At 40.9% G+C, this 25,654-nt stretch overlaps 1 protein-coding gene across 2 annotated transcripts in view; it reads left to right on the top strand.

Annotated features, from left to right (window-relative positions):
* INTS9 (integrator complex subunit 9) overlaps positions 1–25,654 on the top strand; it is a 72,149-nt gene that overhangs the window by 24,617 nt on the left and 21,878 nt on the right. For both annotated transcript variants that reach the window (XM_007432305.4, XM_025169245.2), the window contains 5 exons: positions 1,445–1,531; positions 8,146–8,266; positions 8,963–9,097; positions 14,949–15,060; positions 22,418–22,598. In XM_007432305.4, the coding sequence (XP_007432367.1) occupies positions 1,445–1,531; positions 8,146–8,266; positions 8,963–9,097; positions 14,949–15,060; positions 22,418–22,598 (636 nt within the window). The remainder of the gene's footprint in view (positions 1–1,444; positions 1,532–8,145; positions 8,267–8,962; positions 9,098–14,948; positions 15,061–22,417; positions 22,599–25,654) is intronic.

Consider the following 25,654-nt stretch of genomic DNA (forward strand, 5'->3'; position numbering starts at 1 on the left):
TGCCTTGGGATTTTCCATGACAGAACCCATCATTAAGGGCTTTAGAGTGGATACTAAATGCTTTCTTGTTTACTTAGGGTTCTAATTGAGTTAAGACATTACCAGAGCCACTGGGTTTATCAGAAGTGCATACTGTGGCCCTCAAGATTGTGTGTGACTCCTGAGCTCCTTCAAAATTTGCTGCCAAATTATATATGATTGGCAGATCTGAGAATAAATTAAAATATGGGGAATAGCACTTTTTAAGTACCACAATTTCAAATACATTTACATAGAAATTAAATTTAATTTTTGTCCTTGTCCCACCCCACTTTTTAGAGTGCATTTTCTGGCACATGATTCAGTGGCCAACTGCATCTCTTAGCTCAAAGAGCTGTAGCTGAGATATTTGCTTTTAATAGTAAATTACAGACTTTTATTATTATTCTTGGATTTTGCATGTATCAAGATGAACATGTGCAAGTCAGATGTGTATCTCTGGGCAAATACAGCAATTAGTTATTCAAGAGAAGAAAAGAACAGGTGCTGCCTGTGTTCTGTGTCACTTCTGGGATTCAGAAAAAGAGACCAACAACTCATTGACTCTAAACTTGAATCTGGGATGTGGCAAAACAAAGGCTAACTTTAAAGAATTAAAGTTAGTTGAGTGGATAGTGCAAAAACCGTGCTGCAACAGACAAAAACTATTGACATGGAAAAATATCTGATGCTGATGCTTTGGTGGTACTCTGACCAGTTGATCTCTCCTAAGAGTAGGAGTGTTTCAGGATTGGATAATTTTTCACATCTGGGCTTTGTATTGGCCAATTTACTGGTACTGCCACAATTTTGATGGCTGGGTAGTGATTTGACAGTCAGATAAACATTGGTATCTATCTGCAGGTCCATGGGAGTAATTCCACTTAATTTAATCAATGGAGGAAACAGGTAGAGAAATAGACTCTGACCCTTCAACAGTCATCTAGCATCTCTTATTCCTGGCAGCCTCTGCTGCCTTTTCTAGAACAGATGAATTCTGTAACCAATGTGCCAGGATGATGGCAATAAAACTAAATGAAACAAGCTACAGTGTAGCTGCTAGGAAAACCTGCAGTGGAGCACCTGACAAAGTTTACGCTAGGAGATAACTTGGAATTATTTTAAATAAGTTAATATTGTCACACAGCCTAAAATCATATTTGCCTGTGTTGCAGCAGCATCGCCCAGCTGCCTTGTGTTCAATGATCAGTTAGGGTAAATACTCATCTTGGAAATGTATCCACTCTGCCTGTTAAGAATGGTTAATTTAGAGAAGCAATCAAACCTCAAGACTTGCTCCAGTTTGAAAAACCAAGCCATGCATGATTCAGCTGTTTGGAAAATCTTCAGAAGTTTATTCTAGTGTGTCTTTTCAACCTGCTGTGTTTTCATTTTGAGGCCTTCAGCTGTACTTTCCTGTTTTCAGGCTTCTTATGGAAGAGTTGGTCAACTTCATAGAGCGAGTGCCAAAGGCTCAGTCTGCTTCCTTGTGGAAGAATAAGGATGTGCAACGGTAAGATCACTCTGACTCTCCTCCATCTTCCTCTTCCACCTCCTTTTGAAAGATGTCTCTGAGAGGACATTCATTCTTTTATAGTTAATTTCCTTATCCTATCCTCAGCCTTCAGATTCTTGGCCAGCATCGGACAAGCTTATCTGGAGAAGGATTTCCCAAGAGAGGGCACCCGCAAAGAAAAATGTGCCAGGCTATAGGAGGGTGTGTTCCATTTGACACACCCTCCTATAGGTGACAGAAGCAAGTGATCAGATTCTAGCAGTATAGATTGAAGTTTTGGTCCTAGCAGGATGAAGCAGGGGTCCACCAACTTTCCTGGCCCAAGCAACACTGGGAAATCTTGCAAAAAGGCCCAGAGTCAGGAAGAAAAAAGAAACCCCAAATATTGTGGGAGACCTCATTAAATTTTTGACAATTTTAATTTTGGGGAGGTTACATTATCAAATCATGGGCAGCTACAGCGCAGCTCTCTAGAATAAAAAAGGCCTTGCTCTGTTTCCTGAAGGGTCAACAAAGGCAAAGATTTTAAAAAGGTAGCTTAAATATTGCATCAGCAAAAAAACTGGTTTATGCTGGGACCAAAAAAGAGCTTCAGGTCACTCTCCTGGTTAGTTAGAGGGGCCTGATGTGTTTCATATGCTATTGATCTATCAACTCCAGGGCCATAGTTTCCAAATTCCTTCCAGACTGGAATCTTTGGGTCTAAGGAGAGCAGTGCAGCCTCCAGAAGCTAGGAAGGCAATAGACAGGTTGAGCTCCTGATTCTACAGAAAGGGATTCATTTGTGGTTGTGCTGAAGGCAAGTCTCCTTCCCTCTGCAGCACCTTCTCAGCATCCATAGTCTCATTCTCTAAACATAAGATACGTATTATCACACCAGCTCTTTCTATACTTCGAAATGTCATTTGTGGCCATACAAGTACATACCTTGGTTACTTCATGTTTGGATTACTGCATATGGTTATCTTCAGAAACTTTATCTGGTCTAGGATGTTGCAACCTATCTTAACTAGAGTTGATTATAAGTAGCATGAAGGTCTTTTGTTAAAACAATTTTACTGACTCCTAATGTGTTTCCAGGCACTGTTCGAAAGGCTGATGATAACCTCTAAAGCTCTACACTAGTTGGGATGGGCTCTCTGAAAGCTATGTTTCTTTAGAAGCCTCCCCAAGGATTTATTCAGAAGAAGCTGTTTTCTCAGTCCCACAACCATCAGCAAGATTGCAAAAATTGCCTTTTCAGTGGCTGCTCCCAAGCTTAGAAACTTCCTGCCAAAAGAGTTCAAGCTAATTCCCTCTCAGTTATTGTTCTCCCAGCAGGAAAAAAAAAGAGATATTTTGGAAGGCTTCAGACTTGCAAGTGGGATTAAGTTGACTATATATTGGGTGTCTTTTTAAATGGGTTTTTCATTGTATTATTTCAAAGGCCTGAGGACTAGATATAAGTAGCATTTAAAACTATAGTATCTGGCACTTGGATATCTAAGCAATTTCGTGTTCTCATGTCAATATGGCCATTTAATAAAATGTAATATATTTCTTTATTAGATTTATATTCCACCTTTCTGCCAAAAATATGCACTGTGCATATTTAGCAAGGATTGGTTTCAATGGCAGCTTACATATATATGAATTAGTAGCATTCTCTCTTTAAAAAGTCTCTCCTCCCCTCTCACTCCCCTGGAAAAATCTAGGACTTAAAAACAGAAGCCAGCCTTGCATCCTGTACAGCACTTTCCACTGTTTCAGCCAGGTAGATCAACTGAAGGCATTGCTGACTAAATTTCCTTATCTGTGTGTATTCCGCTAGTGTAATGTCTCAGAACTGAATTGTTATTCCTTGAATTAGGATTGATCACACAATGCTGACATTTAGCTTTTGTTTGCGTGCCTTGAATTGGTTCTGTGTTGCTTAATGGTGCCACGTGGAACTAGGCATACCCTGAACTTCAACATTCTGCTGAGAATGTTGCACCCTGTACATGTCACCAGTGACTTTGAGAACTCAGCAGGGTCAGTGCCCATAAATCAGCAGGGATTTCCCTGCAGCCTTGTTCTCAGAAGTGTTTCCATCAATGGCAACCATGAATAGCCTTAGTCTTATTGTGTGTTACTGCCTGTGACCATACTAGAGCCTCTTTCTTAAGGGCAGTGATGTCTATAAAAGCAACACTAACATGACTGTGTTTTTGTTTTCAGTTAGTTGTGGCGATTGTGCTAGGCTGCTGATGATACCCACACTCTCTCTGTCTCTCATAACTGCCAAAAGTGTTGCTTTATTGCATGATCTTTTGCAGCTTAGCTGCTTCAATCCTAAATAGGTTGCATACAATTGAGTTGCTATATTATATAAAGCTGTAAGCTTTGGAGTACTTGAAACAAAATGCCTTGCAGAAAATATACTAAGTGCACTGGAATAGTTTATGTTTCCACCCCATTACTCTGTGCAACGTGAGCCAACTGCTGACAACATCAAACCCCATTGAGGTTTTCTAAATCAAATGGTGTCATAATGGATTATAATAACGTAATGCTTTTCACTCCCCCTCTTCAGTAATGGCACATTCTCAGTAAATGTTGGAGAGATTCATTGGAAAGCCAAAGGGGACACATTGGGATCTTATGTAAGTGCAGGATTGGCCACTTGACTAGCCCCATCTCACACAGGGAATTATATCAGGGGAAAGAGAAGTTAAGTGCCACACAAGAGAAATATAACCTATTTGAAAGGCAAGTAGGGAAAAATAGGAAATGGGCACTGGGTGATAGAACCAGAAGAGATTCCCCTAGGATCTGAGGTAGAGCAACAGAAGGAAAACTGTTTTCCATATCTCAGAGAGAATTTTTAGTATAATCTGGGCTGAAGATGTTGGTCTCCCATTAATAATAAATGACACTCTTGTGTGTCTTCTATCCTCAGATAAGTCAAAAAGTGAGAAATTATCATGGAGACTATAGTCAATATTCAACAGGACTTGAGAAATTTGGAAACCAGAGTCAGCTAGCATTCTTAAAGCTTCCACTGATTATAATCCTTTGCTAAAACATCATCTCTCTTCATGGAGAGATATCGCAACCTGAAATATGATGTTGGTCTTGATTTATAGGCCTCCACTTAACCAGATGACTTAATTTTACCAAACAGAACACAGCAAATCAGTGCTGGAGTCTAGTTCCCACGTGATTTCAGCCAAGCTAGAATACCATTGAGGGCATGAAATCAGAGCAGAGTGTAAGGAAAGTTGGTGAGGCAGGAATCAGCAATTCCCAGGCAAGAAAGAACTATTATATGAAAACTGAGCAGATGCTTCTCAATTTCAAGGCTGTGAAGAGAAAGGCCAAATTTCTTCTGATTCACCCCTCCCCCCAAAAAAACTGGAGGAAAAGCCCTAGAATTTAAAAAGTGGACCATAGACATTTACATAGGCTTTGATTTTGTGTATTGCAGAAGGCACGTCTCCTGTGTCATATGCCTTCATTCTTGTCTGCAATAAAGCAAATAATCTAGTTGTATTGTATCAGTGAACTCCTGCCATAAGAACATTAATATGGGGTTAAATGTCTGGAGCATCAATATCTATTGCTGTGTATGCCATGAAGCTTGACACAGATTACCTTGCATCTTTTACTGAGTCATACTGGATCCTGCTTAACCTTCTGGTCTGTGCCAGAAAACCTCTGCCTATGAGCTTGGTGTGCAGAAATCTCATTGCCACCACTTCTAGGAAACACCTCACCTGGAGTTCTCCCACCTAACCCTAGTATGTGAGAGAGGCAGGGCTATCAAACCCTGTGTTTCTGGCCAACAAAAGAAAAATAAATAAATAAATTTCTTTGTCCAACCAGCGCTGACTGGAACCAGCCCAAAGAAAGGAAGAAAACCACTTTAAAACTGTGTCCTCAATCCCCAAAGCACAGAGACAGCTCAAAAGAATACCATGGTCAACAGTATCAAAAGCCGCCAAGAGGTCAAGGAGCACATGCCCACCACCATCCCAACTCTGCCACAGGTCATCTAGAAGCATGACCAAAGCTGTCTCTGTACTACTCCTTGCCTGAAACCTGACTGAAACTAGAATTAAAAATACACACAATCAAAATACTTAATCATATGCAATAATCCCATGTTACCTATTTCTTAAGATGTTTTGATGTTTGAAACTAAAGTTCCCTTAGTGCCCCGCCAAGGCAATGACAGTTCTCTCGTTCATAGAACCAAATGACTGGTCTCTTATTGATCAGAATGTTGTTCAAGGTCACAAAGTGGAGTATAAGGACCACAAAGCAATTTTCGTAGTGGATGAAAATAAACACTGCAATTCCCTAATGATGTCCATTTTTAACTTGCTCATAAATGCTCGGGAATTAGGGAATTAGGAGGGAAAGAATTAAGTGGCCAAGTCTGCTGCTATCAGCAAAGCATTTATAATTATGTAACCCCAATGCTAGTGAAGAGCTTCACTCAGATCTCCAGTCTTGAGCAGCTGACAAATAATCCAGATTTCTCTGTAAATAGCAGATGAATTTAGGAGCTACTGTGTCTTGGCAAACATCTATAATGTTATGCTTAAAATGGTAGACATAATGTTTTTATGTTTAAAAAGTTCCTTATGTTTCTATTATTTCTCAGAAGAGGACAAAATGTTTCTTGCTTTCTGTTGGGATATATTGGAATAGCAGTTCACATGCTATATGCGCAGGGCAATCTTGGCAGAAGCCATCAATACTTCCTTTGGTATCTTAAATTATGGGAAGAAGGTCATTGACCCAACAGCTTCCCCAATAAATTAAGTTCTTTTAAATAAGCAAATCGGCAAAACTTGACTAATTTCCATAAATCATTGGAAATGAGCTGGAATGAGCTTCTGATTTAGCATCTGTTTAATATACAAAATAAGGACCCTATTCTTCTTCCACTCTTTGGCAGCTCTCACTGCATTCCTGCCTGGGTTCCTAGTACTGCAAGAGATTTATGTCCCAGGAGACAACCATTCTTTTTATGTGCTATGATGCTGTCATTTGCAGTTTCTTGTGTGTTTTTCTCTCACTTTCTTAGTTTTTTTAAATGCTAGCTTTTCCAAGGAGCAGAATAATAATAATAATCATGATCATAATAATATCAAAATCCACAGAACTATGGTTCCTCTCCAGGTGTCTTATGAATGTCTTTACCTTCCAGATAAGTTGGACTACAATTCCCGATGGCAATACTGGCTAGAAATTGGAGGAATTGCAGTCTCAGTTAAGTTGGAGGGCTCCCAGTTACAGAAGGGCATGCTACTCTATTCTCCCTTTTCCATTTCTCTAAAGGAACCATCTGGCAGGTAGATGTGACAGAGCATGGGGGACAGATTAGAACAAGCCATTGAACAGTAGTCCCCCAGCACCACTTTCTGGAATGCTCTGAGGAAGAGTGGAAGCAATGTGCCAAACCCTATCCCAGTCAAGTTGCCTAGAAAGTTATTGTTGTAAATAGTTGAAAGCCACTGAAAGCGCCAACAGGGACATGCTTCTTCATTTAAAATGCCTACCAGGTGTGACTAATGCTATCTACTAGTTAGTGCACAAATCACCAGTCTTCCTGGTGGGCACTTCAGGAATTTGGAGAGTGGAACAGCTGTCAAAGAGAGCAGATCTGTCCGTTCACATGGCCAGTCATAAACACCGATTTCCAAGAGGCCAACTGGGAAGCTCAAAGAATAAGAATTTAACCAGGAACATAATTCAGCAGCATGTTGGATTTGGAAACACAAACAATTTCTTTGAACCCTGATTTTTCTGTCCCAAATCCATCGAAAGAAAGCACACGGATGAATCTCAGTGTCAAGCAATTTACCCAAGAAACTTCAGCCAAGGGCAGGATTAGTATCTAAGCCCCATATCCCAAATCACATATTTGCCCCACAAAGTGTAATAAAAAATCCCCCCTCTCTCTCTCTCACACACACACACACACACGTATATCCCAAATATCAGGCCAAATACTTAGCTGAAATACTCTCACACACATAGACTCGCTAAATGCATCCCATTGCTCTTCATTGGCTTGTAGTATATGCCATATCATTCTTCCTTGCACCTTTCTAGGGAAAGACACAAAGTATACTTTAAAGCAGAGCAGTAAGATGCAGACATGCCATTTTTATTTCAGAAATTACCTATAGACTAATCAGGATCAAAGGCTCTCTTGGATATAAAGGATACAGAACCTGGATTGCCCCCCACCCCCAATTATTTCACTACTGTATTGGTGTATTGGAGGATGAGGTTTGGCAGTGCCAGTCCAATTCAGCTGTGGACCTTGGATCAGCCATGCTCTTGCTCTCTGAACTATTCCATCTTACAGGGCATTGAGACAACATCAGTGGGATGAAAACCATGGCTAATGTTTGAATTCCTCAAAAATACAGCGTGCTAGGAAGGTAATGAAATACAAACTAGACTTTCACCCCATTTCATTAGATATAAATTGGCACTAGTTGAGAATCACAGTGGTTGTTAAAGTTCTCCACTTCAGCCCATTCTTTTTTTTCCTTGTGATCTCCTTCTCTGGAAATTTAGCAGATGAGTCTGGAATTTTATTACATTGGCAACTCTATTCCTCTCTCCAGGATGCTTCCTGCACCCCTGAAGGATGCTGTTGAAGTTGCAACATGGAGAAGATGCTACAACATGCAGGAAGTTAACTCTGCACTCAGTAAGATCCAGCTGGTGGGATATTCCCAGAAAATTGTGAGTTTCTCCAAAAAAAGGATTTGGGGAGAAATCTGTAGCTGTCTCCTTTCCTCTTGTATCCATTTTATCATAGGAGAGTTATCTGTTGCCTGTATTAAGATCTGGATTGAATAAAAATCTGCCAGACTGATAGGTTCTTTCTCCTTGCCCAAAGCCTCCACTTCCTTGTGGGAAGCAGTTCCACACAAACCTTCTCAGTTATGCCCATATATCCATTCTCATGCACCCATGTGGATGCCAGCCATAGATGCTTCTATTTGTATAATATTTTAAAAGAACTTTGGTTATAATTTTCTGCTGCTGCTTTTCACATTTGTTTTGTATTTTTCTGTGTCCCTTTAAAAAAATAATTTTCATATCATCGTCTTAAATAAAAACATTGAATTAATTGTAGGAAGAAAGAGAAAACAGCTTTAAGTATAGTCATTGAAGATGAAAGATGTAAGTCCAAAATCCTGTTCTCACAGCCACCCACCCAAAGTTTCTGGGAAAACCAGAAGCAGATAATGGGTTCCTTAGCATTCTCCAGTTCTTGGTGATCCACCATTTGGCTTTCATGGGGGTATTGCCTTTGAGCTTGGAGATCAGCTCAGTGATCTAAGACTACATCTCACTATAAGAACAGTATGTGTGGAAATTATTTTCTGGGATAGTTTCCTTCAGAATTCAATTGTTTTCTTCTCCTTCCCACAGGAGCTTTTTGGTGCAGTACAGGTCTCTCCTCTCAGTTCTGGATATGCACTGGGCAGCTCCAACTGGATCATCCAGTCACATTACGAGAAGGTTTCCTATGTCTCAGGATCCTCGCTCCTTACAACACATCCACAGGTGCCACATCATTGCAGGGGGTGAAATTCCCCTTCTTCAGTGGTTTGTGTTGGTTGGATTTAAATAGTAGGCACATAGCAATTCCCCTTTTTTCCCGACCATGGGGCAATATTCTGCATGGATTGGAGAAGCTCAGCATGCTTGGGGTTGATGCTGCTGTGTGTTTTAGAACTTGAAGGATTCTAGACCCATTCTTTGGTTCCTTCCATTTCACCATTGGTTATTGGGGGATATCTAGAGAGTGGGGAAAGATCAGTCATGAGTTCCAGAGTTCTTACCTGAGTACTATTGTCTGTAAACATACCTGGTTCTGTCGTCACCTAAACCCAGTTTTTGTACTAACACTGGAGTCCCAGCTTAGCAGCCAAGGGCTGCATTGTACTCACTGACACCTTCTTGCCACACCTCATTTTTATCATTACAAAAAAATTATTTTATTTTATTTTACAAAAGAAGCTGGCATAATATAAAGAAGAATGGTGGCCTCTACATATTTATTTTCAGGGATGCACACGTGGATTCCGTCAGCTTTATTTTTAACCCTGACTGCAGCCCCATTTTCTAGTCAGGGTAGGAAAGAGCTAATAAAAGTGACTGCAAGAGTTAGATTTGAGGACTCTGGTTCCAGCCTCACTCTGACCCAATCCTGCGGCTGTCCCTAGTTCTGTATCAGCAATATGAGGATCATAACACTGTCCTATCTTATCTGAGTGTTCATAAGGATTAGCAAAGTAGCATGTGATACCCTTTGAACATCCTAAACCGGGGTTCACTTTATGGCAGTATATAAATCAAATAGATAAATAGAATAAATAAAGCTTGAATTCAAATAGCTGTTTGCAGAAGCCAAAGCCACATCTGTTTCTGTATGGATTTATACAGAATTTAGGCTGCTACCGCCTTGAACTACAGCCATCAGCAAGTACCCTGCACGCACAGTTCCCAAGAGTCCCCAATCCTCTGTATGAACTTCTAATGAAGGGCAGGGATCTGCAGTAGGAAGAAAGGAAGGACAAGGAAGTCCTACTCTACAAAGAGAACTCCACTTGCAATCCAACCTTGGACGAATACAGTGAGGTTATTGATGTACCACTTTAGAAAAAGAAGCACTTTGGTTGAATAGACCATGAAAGGGGCAACACCTTGCTGCCATTTTAAATATACTTTATGCATTAACTGTGAAAGAGCCACACAGCCTGAATAAGGTGTGAAAGTTTTGATATATGATACAATGGAACAGATGCACACGCTTTGGTATATACAATACAAAAAGCTTTTGCTCTTCCCCAGAAGTTGAGAGAACCCTCTCTTTGTGTATATAAAGGCTTCATTCAAATATACGATGAATCAAAAATTAAAATCAGGATGTTGTAGTAGTAGGCTTAACAAGAGTTGTGGCAAAGGAGAATGCCTTGCCAGAAACCATGACCTATACACTAACATTCACTAAGGATATATTTGCTCCTTTTGCACCTGTATCAAGAAAATTCAATTGTACGTACTCTCCTTTTTTTTTATTCTAAGGGAAAATCCTCCTTGTTTAAAGTATGAAAAAGTAAATCTATATGTCCAACGTTGTCTCATTTAATTTCAAAAGAGGATCTTCTCCAAAGATGGTTTGCTAAAAAGGTAATAGAAAAAATGGACAAGTTCTTTCTGGAGTGGTTAAGAGTTGCTTAAAACTGTAACAATAGAATTTCAACTAAAAATATTCTGCAGGCCAGAAAAGGCATTAAAGTTGAAGTCACTAGCATAGTTAACAAGTAGTTTCAGGGACGTTTTTGGAAAAAAGATGTCCTTCAGAAAACAGAATTATTCCCAAAACAAGAACAAAAAGGAATGCAAACATGCACAAAAAATGCCGAAATACAATAAGGCAGGCACGAGGTGTTGAGAAGTGTGATACCAATAATGTTAAGACCAACTGGTAAACATTTATTTCAGAATATCACAAGTAAGCAACTGGCAAGATAGAGTACTAAAAAAGGAAAAGAGGCTGGCAAAGAAGCTGAAGGAATTATTTGCTTCTGTCTTCATTGTAGAACAAAAATAGAAGGTAAATTCACCTGTCTTAACTGGTATTTTCAGGAAGAGTGAGGAATCCAAGCAAATACTAGGAACAAGGGATGAGATTCTAGACCACTGTTTTTCAGTCTTGGCAATGTTAAGATGTGTGGGCTTCAACTCCCAGAATTCCCCAGAACTGGTCTAGACCATATTCACAAACTAAAAACTCTAAGCCTAGATAGTATCCTTCCAAGAGCTCAAATATACAGTGGCTGATGTTTTAGAAGCAAGAACATGTGACATTTCCCTGATACCAGCATCTGAATAAGAAAACCAGAAAATGATTGGTTTAACACCAGTTTTAAAGTTTTGGGGACTCAAAGCAATTACAAGTTAGCTTATCTGTTGTGGGTAAATTGCAGGCAGCACATTTTGACTGAACATTTTAGAAAAACTCTAAAAAATCTCTTTAGCAGTGAAAGAGACTGCCTAGGAAAATGTATGTAGAGGATTTATTTCATTTGGAGGTAATTACATAGAGGATAAGCAGAAGTCTTTTAGGAATTCTGTTCTTGTATCCTGCATTGAGCAGAGAACTGGTTGTTCTTTAGAGTCCCTTGCAACTGGGAAATGCTGGTAATGTAAGTAGATCCCAAGTGATTCTGTTTGTTTTGTTTATATCTGATCTTTCTACTAAGTTTGAGCATTCAAGGTAGCTAATATCAAAATGTAAAATGAAAATAATTCAGAGGCATGAATTAAAACAAATGCATACATTAAAAGAAGTGTGATGCATGTTGGGGCTGGAGCAAGAAAACACCCCAACTTCACTTATGCTATGGAGGTTTTGTGAACTGGCAGTGACTGAACTGAAGGCTTCTCAGGGTTGTGGTGATCAAAAAAAAAAAAAAATCTATGTTGGGGGTGATTAGGAATAGAATCAAAACTAAAACTGCTACTGCCAACGTTCCTGTATACAAATCTGAAATGTGACCACAGTTAGAATGCTTTTCGTAGTTCTAATTGCTGTATTTGAGAAAGAATATTTAGAGGTGGAAAAGGTGCAGAAAAGAGCAACCCAAATGATTAAGAAGCTAACGCTTCTAAATGATTAAGAAGCTAAAGTAGGAAACCTGCTGCTTTTTAGATGTTTTGGATTACGGTTGCCTTATTCTTAAACCACTAGCCATGCTGACAAGGGCTGATGTGGAGTTGTAGTCCCAAATACCTACAAGCTTCAGATTGTCCATGCTTCTGTAGGCTAAAGTTTTAAATATGTATTTGAGTATATTGCTAGATACTATAGATGAGCCATACAGTACCAATCTAACATTTTATTGTTTATTATAAGTCCCATATTATAAATGTTGTTAGCTTTCCTGTTTAAATGTAAAGATTTCCCTATTCTCTCATATAAGAGAGAAAGGAAGTGAATGCAATGTATTTCACAACCCAAGACTGCTGCCAGGCTCTATTGATACCACTCTTGGAAATACCATTTTTGAAAGAAGGATAGCCAAATTGCCTGCCAACTTGTCCACCCACCTCATCTAAGGACAAGTCTTCATTGTGCTATAGATGTCATTTCCAGTACATTAATTCTCATAAGATCCCTGATTTGTCTCCATAGCCTTTGCCTTATGTGGCTTTCAAGAGAAACAAAGCAATATATGATGCAGGAGTCTTTTAACTGAGAAGTTGGACCTATGACAAACTGTGGCAGAATACAGAGTGCAAAGTTATTCTGTTCGATTACCTCTCCCTGTTGGGGGCCTTCCTCCCTCCCCAAGCAATCTTTCAGCACACTGTGATCTCATTGGACTGTTTAGAGTTCTTCTAGAATTTTTTTCTGGAACTTGCTGCATCCTCCAAACGTGGAGTTCCTGGAAGTCTGCTGACACTTCTGTGCATGGGGTTGAGGGGAGAGGAGGTTGTTTGGGCTGCCCTAAGCAATGGCACTTGCAGCTTGAACTTCACAGGAATTATAGCTAAAATAGACTCTCCATTTTCAAAGGAAGTATACTATAGAATCATATTCCTGGGGAGCATCCAGCCAAAAAGGACTGTTGACTTCAGTTTTCTAGGAACATCAAGAGGCCCACTGTTTGATAGGCTAAGATTAATTTTGGGTCCTTCCTATCAGAAAACGTATCTCATGTCAGAATAACTGAAACTCATAAGCTGTTTTCTAGCTGAAATTTGAAATGAACAGTTTCTACAAGGACACTTTGCCTCAGTATAACTCCCAGCAACAATAACTTATGAAAATTGACTCTTGACTTAGAAAGCAAAGTTGGAGCTGATAATGGCAGGGGAAGGAGATAGGGCAGCCCAGAAGATTTGTCAAAAGTCTTTTAAAGTATATTATTTTGAAGGCTGACTCGGAGAATCAATGCCAGCACCTTGAGTCAATAGAAGATAAAATTATGACTATTGAATCCTGCATGACCATTATGTGTATTTCCCACAGCCAATTCAGTGATACTTTTACTGGCTTATTGGCATTTTCATTTGACAAGCATCTCATGGCTACTGCATTTTGCTGTGTGTTTGTTTTTAAAAAGCGTGCCCAAAGTACTTTTTTCCCATCCACTATGTCACGCTGCTTGTTTATTCTTGTCTTTTGCCCAACCTTCCATCACTGGGACAGAAGTACTTTTTGAACCAGTCTAGACAAAATTGTCCAGGGGATGTCTATCAGCATGTAAGAGCCATATACGCTGGCAAGGTGTACAGAGGCTGGAGGCCAGTTGTTGCTGGAAGCGGCAATAAACAGCTGGCGTCTCACATCCAGTTTGTTCCTCAAAGCCATGGCATGGCAGAAGTATAACTAAAAAGGTTCAAAAATATCTTAGTTCCTAAGATACTACTCAATGAGAAGAATTCTACCTCAACATCATGTCTGTATGGCATTTCTTGGACTCGGGTTCCTTATCATGTGCTTTATTATTTGGATTTGAAAATACAGTTTTTGTATGTGTATAGCCAGCTAGCTCAATATATTTGCAAGACAGAAGCTCACTGTCAATTTCAAATTTTTCATTAGCAAGTCCCCGGTCTGCAACTTCTTTAGGAGCACCACAGGCTGTGACCAGCATTTGAGTAGCATGGGGGGAGCTGCCCTTTAAAATGTGGATTGGGCCAGGCAATTAGTAAAGTTAATTCCAATAAATGTAATGAAAAGTGAATAGGGTTGCTTGCTGTGTCTTTAATAATTTCCCCTTTCTATAGTACTAACAAAGTATAATTCAGCAGCAATTTTTGGAGGAGCTGTGGGGGCCACATGGCAAATCTGGTTAATCAAGTTGTGGGTCTCTATCCTAACAGGTGATCCTTTGTAAACTTCCTGAAGCCACCACTCTGTCACAAATGAGACACAGGGATCCTTTAAACTTGTCAGCCTAAATATTTCTTCTCACCAAATATTTGTGGGATTGCCTATCCCCAGTGGTTTCTGTCTGTCCTACAGATCCGGCAAGGTGGGCATGCTTTGGGTCACTTTGGTGAAACTGTGTCTCCTGGTGAGACCAAGGAAGTGTGCCTTCTTTGCCATGTTGCCTCCTCCCTGAGATTTGGATGACCCTGACCCATTAGCCTTCTGGAAGTCCATGAAGATCTGGCTTTTCCCCAGGACTGGGGCCTGGATGTTAGTGTAGCCCGGCATGTGTACGTGTATGTTATTAGAGCAATTTTTAAGGGCCCTTGCTAGGTATTTTTTTTTTAATGGGTTCTGCTTGTTTGTTGTGTTTCTATCTTTTTCCTGCCTTCCAGAGTTCCACTGGTTAAGATGGACAGCCATGTAAATTTGTTTAATAAATAAATTCTTCTCAAATTTGCCTTTCAGCCCATGGATCAGGCTTCTCTTAAGAACAGTGACGTTCTCATCCTGACTGGACTCACCCAGATTCCCACTGCCAATCCGGATGGAATGGTGGGCGAATTCTGCAGTAACCTTGGTAGGTGACCGGGCAGTGGTCTTGCTTGCTTTGTAATCTGACTTGTACCCCTTTTGTGGGAAATAGCTCTGAAATTCCTGGGACCCAAGTAACTGCTGCTTCTCTCTCCTTCTGTGGCATAACATCAGCAGCTCAGATGTTTTTTTACAGGGTATCTTTGTCTCTCTCCCAAAGATGGTAAGTGAGAGATGCAAGTTGTACCTTTGGGGAGGGGAAAGGCTGTTTTGGAATGGATCTGGCATAATGAGATTAAATCATTTGCCACTGTTTGTTGTCTGCTAAATAGTGGCAACTTTGCTGCCAATAAGTTCTGTTCTGATGAAGCTCTCAGCAGAATCTCCCATTCTGTCTTATGCCGTCTTCTGTTTGGCTAACTTAAAACCTGCTTGCATTCCTTGGGAACATTATTTCCCTTTGCCATCTATCCCTTTTCCTATGCTTGATCACCAAACAGTCTGCAGAAGCAAGAAGCAGTGAGAAATGAAATCCAGAAATGTAGGCTATCTTTGATCAACACTGGCCACGAGTCCACAGTTTTAGAGGCTGGCCTTCATGCTGCACCTCTGCATAATATGGGAGCAATTCCTGCTCTCTTCCCCAGCTTCAGGCTTAAGAGCAAGAAATCTGGAAGGCTGTAATTTAATAGTGGACTTCACAGTTTGCATGGAAAATGTCCCAGATTCAGTTAAGACTGGGGCAATGATCTAAAAATGTATTGGGAAAACTGCCAGTATAGAGAATGCTAAGCTAGATGGATCAGGGATCAGAGCAGTACATATTTAGTTGTACTGGCTGCAGTGACCAGCCAGATGTCTCTGGGAAACTCACAAGCAGGACATGAGTGCAGCACCGCCCTCTACTTTGCTATCTACAGTGCAAAAACACTGAAGTCTCCTACCATCTTTTTTCAAGTTTAGCAATCGTGCATCCCAAGTTTGCCATTCTTTGGGTTGCTCTTCCGAACCTGGCAGTTTTACTTATTGATTTTATGTAATTTAGATTTCCAGGACTGTCCAACTCAACAGCAACTCTGGGCAGGTTATAAATTAAAAACAAAACCACAGTACATCAGAACAGAAAAAGTAAAAAGATCTGTTTAAGGAATAGCCAGGTCAGGGCTATTCAAACCTCTAGGGCAGGGTTTCTCAACCTTGGGAACTTTAAGATGTGTCCACACATCTTAAAGTTCCCAAGGTAGAGAAACACTGGTCTAGAGAGATGCTATTCCAGAGGGCAGGCATCTCGACAGAAGGCCTGCTTCTTAGGCCCCATCAGATGGTATTATTTGACCAATGGATCACAAGGTGAGTCTACTTTATCGGATCTTATGGGATGGGCAAAAGTGATGGCAGAAAGGCTGGCCCTCAGATATCCAGGCCCTGTGCCCTGTGCCATGAAAGGTTTTCTAGATGACAGCCAACACCTAGAATTGTGCCTAGAAAATCACAGGTAATGGGTGCAACTCACGTAGCAGAGGTGTTACATGGGCATACCAAGGCACATCTATAGCTGCATATGCTGGTGCTTTCTGGACCAGCTGGAGCTTCTGAGTGGTCTTCAAGGGCAGCCCCAGCAGAGGGCATTGCAGTAATCCACGCGCAAGGTGACAAGACAGGAGTGACCATGAGAAGGGACAGTTGCCCCAAACCTGCCATTGACCCTGATGTTACTCCCAAGTATATTCTGAGGATATCACTTACACTCCAGAATGCTTCCAAAGCACCTGGGCAACGCATTCCCAATTCTCACTCTTTCTGAGAAGTTCAAGGTTTGGGGAAGGAGCTGGAATTTTACTTGCTGCAACTTTTCAGAGGAGTCAAGTGCATCTGAAACAAACAGTGAAATCAAAGGGAAGGGAAGGGAAGGAAGATCGTTGGTGGGTAAAGATCTGATAGCTGCAGTGGTTGTTTCTGTGGGAACCTTCAGTAGGCAAGAGCCAAGGCACTTCAGTAAGCCGTAGGCAGGAGAACTTGTCAAAGAGCATATTTCCCCATTAGAATTTGGTTTGATTTCTTGTGTTAGGGTTTGGTTTTTATTTCTGCTGTTATTCTCACCCTCTCCCACTGCAATTTAGTAGATGAAACCAGATATAGGTAGCAGTTAAATTTGGGTGGAAGTGGCAGGAATGAGGTAGAGGAGACTGTCCAGTATAAAATACTTTGGTGAAACAAAATAATCTGTTCTCCCCTTTGTGGGGAAAGGGGGGCTCTAAGCATTGATTGCAATCGAAAGAAAATTAAACGCATTTGAATCTCATTGTTAAAATAATATTAAACATTCTTAATTCTGTTTTAGATTTTGTCCTTGGGTTTTTATTTAAGGGTCCGATGTTATATGTCTGTGCATATGAAGATATGTCTTTTTAATTCATTCGTATTTCTCCTAATGGTATTAATTATTATGCACAACATACATAGTCCAGATTGGCTTTTTATTTTTTTTATTTTATTTAAGCAATGGCTTTTGAGTAATTGTTTTTATTATGGACCCTTGTCTCCATTTGCATACAGTAATTGTATTCTCTGCTGATTGTTGCAACCCTTGGCAAGGACAACCAAACTTATCAACAATTCCCTATAATTTCCATTTATAAAATTGGTATGGTCTTCTTTTCTTTTTTTTCTCCCATGGTTTATAGATAGGTATCGCCACAGCTGTGATTACAAATTTAAAATTAGCTAGCAAATTAATTTTCACTGTCGGCAAAGCTGATAATTGTTGAGCTGTACAATGCCGCGGGTGCGAACAGTATAATTTCCCAGCTTGCCTGAAATGTTCTATATGATCTGAGGGGGGGGGCAGCATTTTATTTGCCCAGTTTTATAACCTCTTTTTTATCAAATGGTGTCACAGCAGCTTGCAAGAAAATAAAGCTACTAAAATAATAACAAATATAATTAGATCCTCCTAGGTGGGGAGAGTTGTAAAATAGTTTTCTGTTTAGGTTTGAACCAGTCCTACTTAGTTTTGGTGTGTTTCTGTTCACTTTGAGCTTGCTAAGCTTTGTCTGTCAGCTTCTGTATTATTGTAATTGTTACTATTATCCTACCTTTATACAACTCCAGGGAGGATACCTGATACTGCTGCCTTCTATTTTCCACACAACAACAACCCTGTGAGGTGGGTTGGGCTGAGAGAGACTGACTGGCCCAAACTCACCCAGCCAGCTCTTCCTAAAGGAGAACCAGAACTCACAGTCTCCTGGTTTCTAGTCCAGCACTTTTACTACTACACCAAACTGTTGTAGCTCCAATCCCCAGTCCAGTTCCGTACCAAAAGGGCTGAACAGGATGTGCCCTGTCCACTTCCTATATGCTCTGTTCTCAGATGCTTACCTGTGATTGAATTCCTTATAGAAACCTTGCATTTCACATTTCCTTGACCCTGTAATGCGTACATGTACGTTGGCTTACTTTCTTCATTTGTCTGTTTCTCATCTAGGATGTTTCTTGCTTTTTGATTGCTCCATGGTTGTAATCAGGATTGTGTTGTGTTCTGTAGAATCTTGACATCATCTGTGATATCTTTTGGAGCAACCTGCCCCATCATAGTACTTCCTGATGTTTTATGTTATTAATTAATTAATTAATTAATTAAATGTCAAATTTAGTTGCCGCCCATCTCACAAAGAAGTAAATCCCACCTACCTTCTCAGGAGGACTCATGAGCAGTGGTGATGACAGTCCAAAGGAGCCCTTGGCTCTACCTTCCTACTAGCTATCAGAATTATTTCATTCCAAGAGCTCGCAATCCTTCTCTTGTATGAGTTGCTTATTATTTTACATGTTTGGGCTGCAGTTGCTGGGAAGCCAGCATGAAGAAACTTGCAGCGTTTAATCCACCCTTCCCATTTTTGTCCTTTGAACTACATGTGTGTGTGCATGTATATGTACATGTACATGTACCTGTTCCAGTACCAGTACCTGTTTGCGGGCTTGTGTTACTTTTAGCCAAAATAACTTTCTGAAAGTCTGCTGCCCTCTCCTGGTGATAGGTGTTATTATGGAATCTAAGACAAGGTCTCAAACTCAAATTGTTGCAAGTGCTGCATAAGGATGAGTTTATTAGCCTAAAGGGATGCAACACTGACGCCTTTTCATACCAAGCGAGTCAAAAATGAAGAAAATAAATATCATGGTATGCCATTAAACAATTAGTACTGAAAAAAAATATTTACTGTTAAGCAGAGGTGCGAAGTAATCATTTCACTTTGGCCACTTAACTGGCAGTTTTTTAAAACACCAATATGCAGTGAACTTGAAAAAAATAGGTGCAGGATGATAGAATTGAGGAAAATATTCCAGTAAGATCTGTCCTAATCCTGCTTCTCTTTTCCTTCTCTCTCTCTGCTGAGCAGAGGGCTTTCTTTCCTTCAGTCTTGTTCTTTTTTGCTTCCCCCCTTTTCTCATTCTGTGTCTGGCAGAGTCCTTCCCTCCCTTCCTTTGCCCAGCAGAGAGATTTTGCTTGCTTGCTGTCTTTCCCAGCAGAGAGCAGGCCCTCCTAAGTTACACTCCTGTTTCTCTCTTAGGCAGCCCCAGGATCCCATCCCATTTTCCCTGTCCAAACCTTGCCTCCTCACTCCCACTGGCCAGAGAGCCCAGGGCCGTCTGAAAAGCTTCAGGCCGACTATGTGGCCCAGATGATCAGGACTCATTGTCGCCAGGAGACCTCCAGGGTTGGGCTGAACTGAGCTATCAAGCCACCATCACCTTATCATTCTAGCTCCTAGAGTGCTTCCCATGGCCTAGCCCAGTGTTTCTCAACCTTGGCAACTTTAAAATGTGTGGACTAACTCCCAGAATTCCCCAGCCAGCATGGGGAATTCTGGGAGTTGAAGTCCACACGTCTTAAAGTTGTCAAGGTTGAAAAACATTGGCCTAGCTTCTGTGCTACATGGTGCTTAGCACCTGGTCTTGCTGGGCATTTCCTTGGTTCCTACAAAGTATTGTTGAAGCCATAGAAACAGAGGGCTGCATGCAGCTCACAAGCCAAGAGTTTGAGATCCCTGCGTTAAGTCATGTAATGGCATTGCTGGTACACAGATACACACGCAGACAGTTGCTTTATTTACAACTAGACTACAAAAATCTAGATGACCACTTTGCCATCTAGTGGTCTTCTAGATCTTTGCAGCCCAGACATGTAATGCCTAGAACCGTTGTGTGAATCGCTGTATGAATTCTCTGTCACACATGATGGTGTTGTTGATAGTAGCTAGTCCACAGATATCTTGGCTCAAGCAGAGCACCAGACTGCAATTTGAGTCATCATATGTCATTCTTTTTCACTATCAGAAGATAACTTTGATGGATAAAAATGGACTAAGAGTATATTCCTACATATTTAAAAATCAGAGAAATTAAATCCCAGAACAGGTTCTTCATTCAGTTTTGATTCATCCATATTGGTTTTTGGGGTTTTGGGGTTTTTTTTACTTTGATACTAATTTGGCTACTAATTTTAAGAAGATAAAAGATGCCCAAACTTGCTAAGTGCACTACAGGATAATAAGAAGAGCTAGAAAGGACTCCAAGATGGGTTACCTGTTGTAATGGTAGGTGGGAATGACCTTGGGAGACAGGGCAAAGAGATGCACGCAAGAGAATGATCAGTTAAAAGGCAGCTGAGCCCGCAGCAAGAATGTGGCTGGGGCAGGAGAGTCAGAAGAGACCCTCCCTAAGTTCTTGGACTGTAAAGGAGGTGGTGGTGGTGGGGAGACGTACAAGATTCTATTAATATAGCTTTACAGTAAAGTAGAATTAATTCATCTGGTTGTGTTTCCTATCTGGTACCTCATAAGGCTAACATGGATCTTGCAAGTCTGAAAGTACATCTCTCCCCCCGTCTCCTTTACAGCCCAAGAAACGAGCAAGGGTCTCTTCTGAGCCTCTTGCCCTAGCCACATTTCTGCTGTGTGCTCAGCTGCCTTTTATATGACCATTCCCTTGCTTGCGTCTCTTTGTCCTGTCTCCCAAGGTCATTCCCACCTACCATTACACCTGTGCTCCAGAGATGGTCAAGAGTAGTTGTGTCTCCCCTTTGTCCATTTTGATAGACACTGAACTTGTGTAGAGACAGATACACCAATGGAACAGATCTGAGATTGCATCTCTATATGGTCAGGCTGGGACATGGGCAATAATCTGCTGTCAGTCAGGAGGTGGGAACCAGTAATCAAAGGGGAAGTAGTAAGTTCCATCTAAGAAATAAATCAGGAGACAGAGACATGGACCAAGCCAGAAGTTGGAGCCAAAGAATAACTATGGAAGCAAGAATGCACCAACATTTGGAAAGATATTGTCATTTCAGCAAGTCTAAACTGGAATAGGGAGACCCTTTATATACCCTTCCTATCCTAGAGAATCTTGGATGCGTTCGCTTTCTCTAAAGCCAGAAGATTCTTCACTGAGAAAGCTGCCACCTGCCACTCAGAATTTCACCAAGCAAAGAAATAGCCCCATGTTAAAAACTGTTTTCCCCAGATCTTTTATATATTTTGATTTATAATCTTGAGTATCCAGCGTAGTGCCACAGCAGCTGACCTACTCAAAGGTCATAGCCATGACAGCCATAATATGTCCATAGCATACTCTCAAAATTCCTTTATGTTCCTAGTGGCCCCAAAAGTTGGCAACCCCTGGTTTATAATTTTGCTTTGATTAGCCAGCTGTATTAGCTATACTGTTTTCTATACCTTTTACGAGAAGAATGTCCTTATTTTCTGTTTGTCACTTTTATTGATAGAATTCTCTGTTTTGATTGCAATTTCTCCAAGAAAATACTTGTTTTGAAGAGAAAGATTAAATTAATAAACAAATCAGAGATAACCTTAGTTTATGCAGATTGAAACCTTGGAAGCTGCCATGCGTAGAATATTGAAGTGGGGTGCAGACATTTGGTAATCAGAATAAAAGGCTTCGGAAAACACATGAGCAGCTATGGGAAAAAATGCAGTTTTCAGGATTACTAGTACATAAAGCTGAAAAACGAATCTATTCTGTATCTCCTACTACAGAACGCTAGTATTGTTAATGAAATGGATCATCATTAGGTACTAGTTCTGATCACAGAAATTAGAGCACTTTGCACAATACATAAAAAATGTATGAAAAAGAGTTTTGGTGTAATGTGGACATAAATGCCTTTTGCTAAATTCAGAGGAGTCTGCCAATTATTGTTTGCCATGTTGCCAGTTAAAGAAACCTCTGCGTTCAGAGACAGTATACTTCAGTATCTTCATCTTGGGGAGAAACTACAGGGACAGCTGCCTCCGTTATGCCATGTTTGTGTGTTTTCTTAATTGGACACTATTGGATCTGTATATCTTATATTTTTATTGCCTTGTATCTTTGTTAAGCTCTTACAGTTCGAAATGGAGGAAACGTGCTGGTTCCTTGCTACCCCTCTGGAGTGATCTATGATCTCTTGGAGTGTCTCTATCAGTACATTGACTCAGCCGGACTCTCCAACATCCTCTTCTACTTCATTTCCCCTGTTGCAAACAGCTCTCTTGAGTTTTCCCAGATCTTTGCCGAATGGTAGGTACCAGAGGGTTCTGTTCATCAGCAAAGAGATTCAAGACCATGGCTAGGCAGTTATTCCTTCTACATGTTCTTGAGATGTGGGAAAAATCACTCTGGCCTGGGGAGGGGGGCATTCAGGACTCCTTGGGGGTAAAATGGAGTTTTAAGCCTTTGTGGGTTTGTCCCTTAAACACCCACTAACAAAAAGCCGGAGTCCACCTGCTCCAGAGGCCTTTGAAACCTATAAAAGGGTGATGGCTTGCAGGCAGTGGGTTGCCCACTCTTGTTCTGTCTGTTCAGAAATGCTTCACATCTTATTGAGCTGGTGGTTCTTTACCCTGTGGAGAAGTGCTGTGTGTCTTATTTATTATACACATTATATAATCTGTGTGGTCATAATGTAAATTCTGTTTCAACAATTATCCTCTAATTTTTGATCAAAGAGAATTGTGTGAATCAGGCTCCCTGGTTTGTGAACAACTAGCACACCCTTTCCCAATCTGTGCTAGTGTTAGGGATGTTTGGACATGGATTCCCAGAGTTCCCCAGCCAGCATGGCCGTTACTGAGAATTCTGGGAGGTGGTCCACACGTCAGAGGGTTCCCAGCTTAGGGAAGGATGACCCAGCATTTTAGATTGTTTAGGAGTCTTTTTTTCCCCCGCGCCAAGAGCATTGTGGAGTCCTTGGGGTTCTCTGTGCTTGGTTCTTTTCTTGCAGACGTTTCATTACCTGGCTAGGTAACATCTTCAGTGCTAGAATGGGATGGGGTTTGCTCTCTATTTATATGCTGTGGCCTGCCTTGCCAGTGCTGGTGGGGGTGGGGGTTTTGTTTTGCTCCTCTGGTAGTTCTTTGATTGGCATATGTTTGCTGCTTGATTGTGGGCCTGGTGGTAACCTTTGCTTATCTGGGTGAAAAGGATCACACTGTCATACGTCACAAACGTCTCAGAAACCACCCACAGACTATTACAACCACATGGCATCTCTGTAGCACACAAACCAACAAAATCACTCCAAAATATCTTAAGTAAACCAAAAGACCCAGTAGCACAAGAAGAAAAAACAGGAGTCCTCTACAACACACAGTTGTATGTAGGACAGACAGGCAGAAGAGTAGCAGAGCACATCCATGAGCACCAACTAGCAGTCAGAAGACATGATGAAAACTCCTTAATCTCACAACAGGTGGACAGACTGAACCATAGTTTTAACTGGGAAACTGTCAGCATTTTAGACCAAGCTAAATCCAAAAATGCAAGAGAATTCTTGGAAGCTTGGTATTCAGTCAAGGCAGCAATTAACAGACACATAGAGATAAACAGCATCTACATACTATTCAAAAGAGACAAAAGACCAGAAGATCGCCTCACCAGCAGTCATCACCCAGATAAGCAAAGGTTACCACCAGGCACACAATCAAGCAGTAAACAATACCCTAATCAAGGAACTACCAGAGGAGCAAAACAACCCCCCCCCCCAAACCAGCACTGGCAAGGCTGGCCACAGCATATAAATAGAGAGCAAACCCCATCCCATTCTAGCATTGAAGATATTACCTAGCCGGGTAATGAAACGTTTGCAAGAAAAGAACCAAGCGCAGAGAACCCCAAGGACTCCACAGTTCAACCCTGAGCTACACATATTCACCTCTATTAGTGCCAAGAGCATTGTCAGCTTTTTAATTGCATAAACAGTTTTTTTCTGGGAAATCAGCACTAACTATATGGAATACTATAAAGCAGAAAGAGTTTCAATTTCAATCTGGGGAAAGGAAAAGTATCTCAGGGAGAGAACTTTCTCACATGCAGGAGATCCCAGAACCAGATAGCACCAAGACCATCAACATGGCACCCCTTGGTCATTAGTATGCACAAGTATGCCCCCATTAGCACTTCCTGGCTCTCTGTCTCATCTGGCTTTTTAAAAATCTATTTTAATTAATTATTTAAAATAATTTGAATGGTAATTAATAAAATGGAAAACTGGCATTCTGCAAAGCAGGGAACCAGCTCCGGCCTTATCTTAAGAGTGCCTGATAAGTAGCTACAGCCAAGTACTTGGCTTTGAATTGCACCCCTCTGTTGAGAAGAGAAGGTAAAAGTAAGGCAGGATGATAGAGAGCATCCTGGGGACTAGAAGAGATTTTGCAGGTGAATCTGCTCACCATTTTGTAGCAGCCACTACTAATACTCTACCTCCAGTGGAGTCTTTCTGGGGAAGAACCTGCAACACGTTGTCAACTTTTCAGACAGGCCCACCATCCCAGAAATGTTGAGACCACAATAGCAAGTGACAGGGAAGACTTTTCTCTGATATGGCACTCAGTATGGACCTACATCCCAGAGTTTTTACCTTGCTCCCAGAATCTTGTTGTTTCCCTGGCCAGCACCCAGTGATAAGATAAAAGCAGCACCTAGAGACATTGCATTATGAGTTAATTAATATATTGCAATTTGGGTAAAACTGCCTAAAATTATGAGGAAAACAATGAGAATTAAATGTAATACACTGAGCTGCCCATTTCTCATAGTACTCCTGAATCCACCCCAAAAAGAGTAAATATTTAAAATATCCAACCCCTTCATAAGCCAATCCATACAGCATCTTTTTAAAATAGGGCGAGCAATTTACAGCCACAGGTCATATGCAACCATCAAGACTGTTCTTAAGGCCCTTGCAGCTTCCTCTGACAAAGACTACTGAAAACTAAAGGCACCATTTCATACCCCATTTTGTGATGGGAGGCAGATGAAAAACAATATAAGCTCTACATCCATCCATCCATCCATCCTCAAACCACCCCCATCTACTTATGTGATGTGGTCCCAACCCATTTTGCAGCTATCAGTCACACCCCAAAATATTAAGGGTAGCTCTTGGTCATCAAGAGCCTGCCTACCACTTTTTAAAGCATCTGTGAAAAACAATAAAGATTAAAGAAAGCAGGAGAACCACGGGACAAGGTGGAATAAAAAAAGTCAAGATGGCAGTTGTGACAGCATAATTGAAGCCCTGCCCTTTGGTGCAACTAAAAAGGAGTGAGGCTTCGACCACACAGTCACAGTTGTCA

The sequence above is a fragment of the Python bivittatus genome, unplaced genomic scaffold (genome assembly GCF_059951505.1).
Source record: "Python bivittatus isolate LINGU-HERP-01145 unplaced genomic scaffold, Pbiv_v1 ctg000690_np1212, whole genome shotgun sequence".
NCBI classification, from domain to species: domain Eukaryota; kingdom Metazoa; phylum Chordata; class Lepidosauria; order Squamata; family Pythonidae; genus Python; species Python bivittatus.